We start from the raw sequence: 9,237 nt of genomic DNA on the forward strand, positions 1-9,237 counted from the left end.
CCATCAAGCTCTTGAAGCTTGAGCTCCAGGAGGACTACTGCGGTGCTGGGACTACAGTTCCCAGAGAACCTCGGAGCGGTGCCAAAGCGTTGTATCTTCCACACGGTACGCGAGGGCGCGCTAGTCTCCTCAAGGCGTTCTGAAGATCCGCCTGGCAGAGCTTCTTCAAAGGTCTGGCTGGTGTGTTGAGAGAGTGATGGAGGAAAAAACCGAATAAGGGACTAAGGAGTGTTCAGGGGCAGATGCGAGATGGAAAGGGCGCAGATAACGAAGGGGCGGGTTATAATGGCTTAATATGATTTTTATTCACAAGTCTCGGGCCTTTTAGGCTTCCTTGCTTCCATCTTGCACCGTGCAGGCTGTGGAAGACAAGAGTTGCTTCTTGCACGTCCGGTTATCTTCAGCCTCCTGCAGAGACAGCATGCCGAGAACCCGGAAGAGGCTAACTGGGGCTGCTGGCCCAGGTGAGCCGCACCTAAGCTGCCGAAGGCAGCGGGGGAAGAACGTTTCTGTAGGGCGTGCATTCCTGATTTTGGAGGGAAACTTTGAAGGTTGTTACTTACTGTCATCTCTATTCTTTCTGCCAAACTTCCACTTGAAGTCTTTACCTCTTGTTCGTCCATTCAAACAACAAACAAACAAAAAAGCACTAAAGATATTTGCAATACATATACGTATTGTGCTGTGGTGACCCACGCATGTGGGAGGTTGAGGCAGGAGGATTGCCTTAGATCAGCCTGGTTACATAGTAGTGAGTACCACACCAGCTCTACACAAGCAGGACCCTATCTCCAAAAGTGTGTGTGTGTGTGTGTGTGAGAGAGAGAGAGAGAGAGAGAGAGATTGTGTGTGTAGAGATAGCTTTTCCACTAAGGGTGGAAACAGACTATATTTTTAAAATTAGATTTATCAACTTTTTTATCTAGGCACACACAATGTCTTCAGAGATTAACGTGCAGGAATCAGTTTCCCCTTTCCACCGTGTGAATAGCAGGGATAGAACTCAAGCTGTCAGGCTTTGATTAACAAAAAAAAAAAAAATGCCCTTGCCACCTAAGCCACCTTAGCAGCCCTTAGATTATTCTTCTGATGAAATAAGCCAGACAGAGGAAGCTGTGTGTGGTTTCGTATGGAATGTAAAAAAAGCTAAAATCTCGGTCAGTTCCAGATAGTCCTTGACTACATAGAGTTTGAGGCCAGCTACAGGAGACCCCACTCCACCCTTCATCCCCTACCCCCCAACACACACAATTTGCTTTTCCTAGGTTTTTATCTTATCAACCTGTTCATTTGGGATTGCTAAATAATTGAGGATGACCTGAATTCCTGATCCTTTTGCCCCTACCCCCAAGTGCTTTCATTGTAGGTTTGATAAATTATCCAAAACAGATCTTAAATCTGGACAATGTATTTCAGAGACTACCCGAATCTTATCCATGGTTATCGCTGAGACACTTAGCGCAGCTGACAAGCCCTGTCTGCTCCAGAGCTTTTCCGAGGTCCTTACCTTAGCTTGTGTCTCTGCTGGCTTTTCAGATTCTGTGTATGTGTGCCCTGGCCCAAGTGCTGGTGCCTGGAAGTTGGTTCTCTCGTCGATGGGCCTTAGGGGCTAGAAGTCAGATCATCTGGCTTGGCAGTAAACGCCTTTCCTGATGCTCTAGCATCTGTCTCTTAATGCCTTGCTTAATTTTATGTCAAACCCTTTCTTGTTTGGAGACAGACCTCTCTAGCCTAGTCTGGCCTTGAACTTGCCGCAAGGCTCCTGCTTCAGGCTCTAAAATTCAGAGACTACAGACATTAGCCAACATGCCCAACTTGAAATCTTTTAAGCTCCAACTTGGCATCATTCTCGCTGGCCTCGGAATCCTCTTGTGTGCTGTACGAATCCCAGGTCGTGAGTTAAGCTTAGGTTGCTGCAGCCAGCAACTGGCTGTATTTTCTGCTGTTGAGGACTGCACACTGCACAGTGCAGGAAAGCAGGAGCAAAGAACTTTAAATGCTTTCACCACAAACAATCAGCCCCCGAGACAGCTCATGCCTGTCATCAAGACAACTGTGTTCTAGGCCAGTCTGGGCTACAGCATGGGTCCCCATCTCCAAAACAAACAAAGAAAAAAAAAAAAAACATTTGTGATATTCCTACCTGCAGTCCCAACACCTGGGCAGTTAAGGTAGCAGGGCTGCTGCAGACTGGAGGCCAGCCTGAGCTTCAGAGTTCTGAGATTCTACCTCAAAGTAGACAAATAGATGCTTCAGGAAGTATATTCAAACTGATTGAGTATTAACCAACGTAGACATGCATGGAAACACTGTATGGCAGTTGGTGCCTGTTGAGTATCTACAATTTTTGCTTTCTGTGTCAGCTAGAATTCAATAGGAAAAGGCCATTGACTGTAAGGCGAAAGCAGTGAAGGTGCAGTACCTTTTCCAGGGGAAAGTGCAAACATGTATGAACAAAAGACAGGCTGCTGGAGGTCTGGAAGGGGCGGGATCAGAGGGAAGGCCTCGAGAAGGAAGCAGATTTTGAGCCCAGCCTTACAAGAATGTGAGGGTTTTCCACTAGCAAAATCCTAGAACTAAGAATACATGTCCTTTCATTCACAAAAGTGAATGTATACTATGGATAAAAAGCAGAAATTGAGGGGCTGGAGAGATGGCTCAGAGGTTAAGAGGACAGGCCACTCTCCCTAGAGGTCCTAAGTTCAGTTCTCAGCAATCAAAGGGTGGCTGCTCAGGACCATCTGTAATGAGATCTGGTGCCCTCTTCTGGCCTGCAGCATACATGCAGACAGAACATTGTATACATAATAAATCTTAAAAAAATAAAAAAGTTTTTTTTTTTTTTAAAAAGAGCAGAACTTAAGCAGTGGAAGGTAGAATGAACCTCTCCTAAGAACGACAGGTTGCAGGTCGGTCACAACACATTGTGGTTATTCAACCACACACAGAATGCCTGTGCTTTTTTTTTTTTAATTGAAAATAGATTCTTTCATACAATACACCCCAACCACAGTTGCCCCTTCCTCTGCTCCTCCAAGCTCCCTGTCCCTAACCCCATCCACTCCCCCTCTGTCTCCCTTCAGAAAAGAGCAGGCCTCCAAGAGACAACAACCAAACACGAAAAAACAAGGTACAGTAATCAAGGCAAAAACCCTCACACAGAAGCTGGACTAGGCACTGCAACAGGACTTTGTCCCAAGAGTTGGCAAGAGTCAAAGACACACCTGCTCCCACAGTTTGGAATCCCACAAAAATACCAAGGTAACAGCCACAACATATATACAGAGACCTGGTGCAGACCCCTGCGGGCTCCCCATGCTTGCTGCTGCGTCAGCCTGTGAGCCCAGGTGAACCCTGCTTAGCTGGTTCAGTAGGCCATGTTCTCCTGGCATGCTCCATCCCCTCTGATTCCTACAATCTTTCCTCCATCTCTTCCTTGCGGTTCTCAGAGTTCCAAGGGGGAGGGACCCTCTGGAGACCTCCAATTTAGACTCTGCATAACGTCTGGCTGTGGGTTTCTGTACCCATTTTCATCTGCCTCCAGAGGAAGCCTCTCTGATGACGTCTGGAGCAGGCACTAATCTAATAGTATGGCTGTTCTTAAGGAGAGCTGGGAAACTGTGCTAAGATAACTAAGTTCACAGCATCATCCGTAATGATATTTAACGAAGACAGATGCAGTAGCAAACTAAATTCTGAGGTAACAGAGTAAGTTAACTGTAGGTTCAGACATCCTCAAGTGACAGTCGTGACTCGACTCAGGGCTTCGCTCTACCCGGCTGGATTGTGATCTATAGCGCATGGCTCAGGTGGACGGAACACCTCCGAGGCTGTATCAACTTAGGGTTGTGGCCTGGCATGCTGAGTGACTGCTGTGTCCCAAGTACATTTTCTTTCACTCGTGGAGTAAAAGCCCAGTTTCGGGGCTGGAGATGTAGCTCAGCGGCACAGCACACCTCGCATATTTGAAGCACAATTGGGGTGGGGAAACCAGGGCTGATGCTAAAGAGCTATAATCCAAGCTAATTAGGAGGGAGATTTGTTCACTCATGGCTCATCCAGACTACAGAGTGAGCTGAAGGCCAGGCTAGGAAATTTAGTGAGACACAGTCTCTCATTAAAATACAAAAAAAAAAAAAAAAAGGTGGTGGGGTGGGATGTAGCTTAGTGATAGGTTGCTGGACTAGCGTGGGTAAAGTCCTGGGTTCGGTCCCCACTACAGGAGGAAAAAGATCTAGTTTTTACCATGTCTACATGGTTCTGAATACACTTCTCTTGACATCTTAAAGAATCAGGCATGTATACAGCAGAAGTATGGGATCATGCATTTATAATAATGAGATACTTCCTAAGTCTTTCCTTTGTATTATCAAGTAATCACTGAAAACAGTTTCAAGTAAGTGCTTCATTTCTCATCGGAAAGTATAGTCAGATTAAAGGCACAGAGTCGGGGCGGAACACACTTACTGATTACTGCTGGTATTCTTTAACCTTAACCCCATGGGAGTAATTACTTCATTGAGTAATCTAGAAGGTATTCTGTAAGGGGGTATTCTTTTTTATTGATTACATTTCTTTGACAATTTCACAAATGTACAGAATGTAAATGGACCATTTTGTAAAAGTAAAAAAATGTTTTTTGTTTGTTTTCTGGGACAGGGTTTCTCTGTGTAGCCAGGCTGTTCTGGAACTCATTCCTCTCAAACTCAGAGATCCACCTGCTTCTGCCTCTGCCTCCCAAGTGCAGGGATTTCAGGCGTGTGCCACTACTGCCCAGCAGCTTTTAAAAGTTTCCAATGCTTTATTTTCATAGTATATGTATGTCTGTGCACCACACTCATCTGCAGAGGCTAGAAAGGGTGTTAGATCCTCTTGGGACTGAAGTTACAGTTGTGAGCCATGTGGATGATGGGAATTGAACCCGAATTTTAAGGTGTTTTTGGTTTGTTTGTTTGGTTTTTTTTTTTTTTTTTTTTGTGGGGGTTGGTTTTTTGAGACAGGATTTCTCTGTAGCTTTGGAGCCTGTCCTGGAACTAGCTCTTGTAGACCAGGCTGGTCTTGAACTCACACAGATCCGCCTGCCTCTGCCTCCCAAGTGCTGGCTTTAAAGGCGTGCACCACCAGTGCTCGGCTCTGGCTGGAGTTTTATGGAATCTAAAACACAGCCATCAATCTAGCCCTTAGACCACTTTTACCCCACCCTGTCCTACCTCTCCACTGTACTTAAACCTGTCTCCTACGCTAGCGCTTGCCTACAAACTTTACACTCCTGTCTAATCATTTTGGTTTGTGGCCCACTGAGCTTAACCAGGGTCATTTATGAAGCCATGGGTTTGGAGCTATCTAGTAGAAGCTGGTGAGCTCAGTGGTGGCTACGTAATTCAAGACAGCGACTCCCCCTCTCCCAGAACCTATTAGTAGCCAATAATTTTAGCAATAAAGGATAGGGCCTTATGAGCTCCTCCCCCATTTGTGGATGACAGTTGACAGGGCCAATCTTGTGTGGGCCCAGCACTGGTAGTTGCAGTTGATATGAGTTGATGGTTTCACTGGTTAAGAGTCAAGAGGATGTCATCTTGGAGCCAGATTTTAAAGAGAAGGTGACGTTACTTCTATACAGGACTGTGGTGCTATAGTTAGTGCTTATAGTCTAAGTTTTAAGTCCAGGTATGACACCAAGTAGTAAGTCTTTTGTTTTTGTCTTTTTCCACAATAGAACATTGCCTCCCAGCAGAGTGACAAGCATTTTCCTTTGCTTCTATTGCAGACAAGAAGGAGCCATCAGAAAAGCGTACTAAGACTGAAAGCTCGGGAGATACATCCGCTAAGCTAGAGAGTCCCAGCCCTCAGAAGACTTCAACCTCTAAAAATGGTGGAAAGAATTCCAGCAACTACTGGCTGATGAAGTCAGAGCCAGAAAGCCGGCTAGAGAAAGGTGTTGATGTGAAGGTGAGATTGTGCATGTTCAATCATGTTGGCGAGATGGGGCAGTGGGTAAGAGCACTTGCTGAACAAGCCCGATGGTCTGGAACCAGTGCAGGGAGAGAAGCAACCCCTGAAAGCTGTGTCCTGACCACACATACGCCACACCCCAGACCCAGACACACTTAACTGCTACTCAAAACAAGGATGAACACGTTTACCATAGGATTCAGACGTCAGCTTGTCCTCTCTGAAGTCTACAGGGAGGTAAAAGTAGAATTTGTAGCATTTATTATCATTAGCTTAAGGTCAGATAGCTCTTATCCAAAACTCCTGGGACCAGGAGTGTTCTAGATTTTATAATTTGAATATCCCTAACCTACCTCTCATAAAAGGCCAAATTGCTATTTAATAAAATAGAAACGTTTCTAAATGTTAGAACATTCCAGAGTATTTTTGATTTCAATGTTAACATCAAGCATGCCCAACCTGTATCTGCTTTGTGGGTTTCCATCTAAGCAAGGGTTGGCAGACTTTTTCGGAAAATGAGCCAGAGAGGCCCGTGTTGCTGCTCTGTCTCGTTAACAAAGAAAGCGCTCAAAGACAATACACAAAAGATGTGGTTATGTTCAGGTGAAACTTTATTTATAAAATCAGACATACGGTTTAGCTTGCCAGTGCCAGTCTTGAGTTTAATTGTGTTATGTGTTTTAAGATGATCTTACTATGTAGTCCAGGCTGGCCTCCTAACTTTTGAGGTCCAAGTTGCCCTTGAATCTAAGATCCTCCTTGCCCCAGTTTTAGGAGTGCTGGGATTACAGGTGTGTGCCACCACACCTGGCACTAGATGTATTTTTCTCTTACTACTTGCCGTGCTCCTGGAAGTCTCCCTGACAAGTGTTGCCATCTAATCAGGGAAAGAATATAAGCCGATTTTAATACTAGCCTGAGGAAAGCAGAAATATTAGAGGATCATGATACTTTAATAAATGAAACACAGCAGACTGATTTAGTACCCTGATTACCCTCTCAGCTAATCGTCTTAATTAGCAAAGATCACAATGTAAAACCCAAGGCTTAATTTATATTCATTCAACGTCAGTGGCACCCTGGAACTAATTCCTGGTAATTCGCATAGCTTCTTTATAGCCCGTAGATAGCACTTTTCAGGATTAAAGAGAGAACTTTGTTTCCATAGAGCTTATCAACTGACCAGTGACTAAGTAGTGAATGACTTTATTTTCTCTTGCCTAGTTCGGCATTGAGGATCTCAAAGCACAGCCCAAGCAGACAGCTTGCTGGGATGGTGTTCGCAACTATCAGGTACGGAGACAAGGGGCAGGAACCCTGAAACCCAGACTAGGATGGATGTCTGCCTCCTCCACTGTGTTCTTCAGCAGCAAGGTCGGAACCAACACTGCTTTTCTCTGAACGCTATTCTGAAAATGCCTTCAGAAATATCATAATCACCATGACAGCGTGCAGTCTGCTCAAGTGGCTTGCTTCTGGCTAGTGTCCTGGACTAAGGCCAGGACTCTGAACAAAGGAACAGATTTTCTTACGAATCTGAGAGAAGCGCAAAACAGGAAAAGACATCTAATAAAAAGACTTGATTTCTTTCCAGCTGTAGGAGGGTAATTCTTGTTTCTTTTTCTCTGACATAGGCTCGGAACTTCCTCAGGGCCATGAAGTTGGAGGAAGAAGCCTTCTTCTACCATAGCAACTGTAAACAGCCAGGCATCGTGGGACTTATGAAGGTTAGGTGCACACTAAATTTTAGCTGGGATTCCTCCAGGGACTTACTCATGTAAAGCCTTACAGTTTGAATAGGTAGTAACTAAAGTATGCCCCCTCAAACACACACACTTCCTGTCACAGAAAATAGGAAAACTGCCCTGACCATCACCTGAATAGGAAGGACTTTGTTTCAGGCCCTGCTATTACTTCTCACTATCTGAGGTTCTATCAGGTAACTCCTCTTTGCTTAGAGTTTCAGGATAACACTATGTGTTTCCAAGTAACTTTTAGCATTTAGTTTTAGAACATGCTTGTGAGACTTTGTAAAAATAGGATTTCGTTTCTAACTATGCTTGCATAGGCTATCTTTTATTTCCAGAAGTCTGCGTACCAACTGTCTCTATAGCAAGGGAGATGGGTCAGAATGTGAAGGAAGGGTAAGAAGTCAAAGTGAGATGCATATTAAAACTTGAACAGGAAGTTAATGATTGGCGATTTTGGATTTGCTTTCAGATCGTAAAGGAGGCTTATCCAGACCACACACAGTTTGAAAAAAATAATCCCCATTATGACCCATCCAGCAAAGAGGACAACCCTAAATGGTCGATGGTAATAAATGTACTTCCTGTTTCACAGGGGGAGAATGGACAAAGGTGGGAAAATATGGGTACTGTTAGGTCAAGGAGCACAGCCCAGCTTCTCACTTAGATGAAGTTTTGTTGAATTGGGATATTAGAGTAGAACACTAACACCAGGCACCTCCTGCAAACAGCAGAAATTCTGGGTGGACACAGAAGCAAACGCCTGTATTCTTAGCCACTCAGTCAGCTGAGGCTGGAATTGATTCAGCCGAGGAAGTTAAGGACAGACTAGGCAACACGGTGAGATCCAGTCTGGCTAAACATGTTTCTGCCCCTCAATGCTGTCCAATAGGTGGATGTACAATTTGTTCGAATGATGAAGCGTTTCATCCCCCTGGAGGAGCTGAAAGCCCATCACCATGCCCACAAAGCTTCCGGTGGCCCCTTAAAAAGCATGACTCTCTTCACTCGCCAGAGACTGTCAGTTCAGCCTGTGACCCGAGGTAAGACCTAAACATGGAGACAGTATTAAAGGTCTCTGGGCCAGAGTCCTCATCTGTGTCACTCATGAGGAAGGCTATGTGCTCAGCTGCTCTTTGCTGTAGACCCAGTACCCTGAGATAGTCCAGTTTCTGAGTGGACAACTGCCCACTCCAGGCACTGTGGCTCCTCATGAGCTTCTTCTGCAGGAGGAGACACAACACCTTTCCCACCCCGCCCTGCCCTTTTTTTTTCTTTTCTTTTCTTTTCTTTTTTTTTTTTTTTGTAGAAGAGTTTGATTTTATTTTGAGCCTGGAGGAAACAGAACCAAGTTAGTGAAGACTCTATTGATGGAATGACCAAGCCAATGATCCACAAAGTCAAGATTCTATAAGGCAAAAGAAGAAAGCTTGCAGTGTCTACCTGGGGTCACGTGCACAGGTGGTTTGTTCGTGTTTACCAATAAAAGATATTTCATGACAAGGCTGAAAGCTTTATCTTCTAAATCTGTGTTGGG

The 9,237-nt window shown here is 44.8% G+C and overlaps 1 protein-coding gene across 2 annotated transcripts; it reads left to right on the top strand.

Annotated features, from left to right (window-relative positions):
- The first annotated feature begins 81 nt into the window (after positions 1-81).
- On the top strand, positions 82-9,217 carry Thyn1 (thymocyte nuclear protein 1). 2 transcript variants are annotated; one of them, XM_041657535.1, is made up of 8 exons: positions 82-171; positions 329-464; positions 5,768-5,949; positions 7,177-7,245; positions 7,587-7,679; positions 8,173-8,268; positions 8,593-8,743; positions 9,010-9,217. In XM_041657535.1, exons 2-8 carry the CDS (start codon positions 422-424, stop codon positions 9,054-9,056), a joined length of 681 nt encoding a protein of 226 aa, XP_041513469.1. In that variant the 5' UTR covers positions 82-171; positions 329-421; the 3' UTR covers positions 9,057-9,217. The 2 variants fall into 2 exon arrangements, with proteins under 2 accessions (XP_041513469.1, XP_041513470.1); XM_041657536.1 differs by having other exon boundaries at positions 152-180.
- The last annotated feature ends 20 nt before the right edge of the window (positions 9,218-9,237 follow it).

This window comes from Microtus oregoni, unplaced genomic scaffold, assembly GCF_018167655.1.
Source record: "Microtus oregoni isolate MIOR12 unplaced genomic scaffold, Mior012 000008F_ref0000371, whole genome shotgun sequence".
NCBI classification, from domain to species: Eukaryota; Metazoa; Chordata; class Mammalia; order Rodentia; family Cricetidae; genus Microtus; species Microtus oregoni.

Excerpts from the sequence above, each read along its gene's own strand:
- Thyn1 (XM_041657535.1), top strand. The coding sequence starts at position 422 with ATGCCGAGAACCCGGAAGAGGCTAACTGGGGCTGCTGGCCCAG. Across the intron at positions 5,950-7,176 it reads AGAAAGGTGTTGATGTGAAG|TTCGGCATTGAGGATCTCAA; the intron begins GTGAGATTGTGC and ends TCTCTTGCCTAG. Across the intron at positions 7,680-8,172 it reads GCATCGTGGGACTTATGAAG|ATCGTAAAGGAGGCTTATCC; the intron begins GTTAGGTGCACA and ends ATTTGCTTTCAG.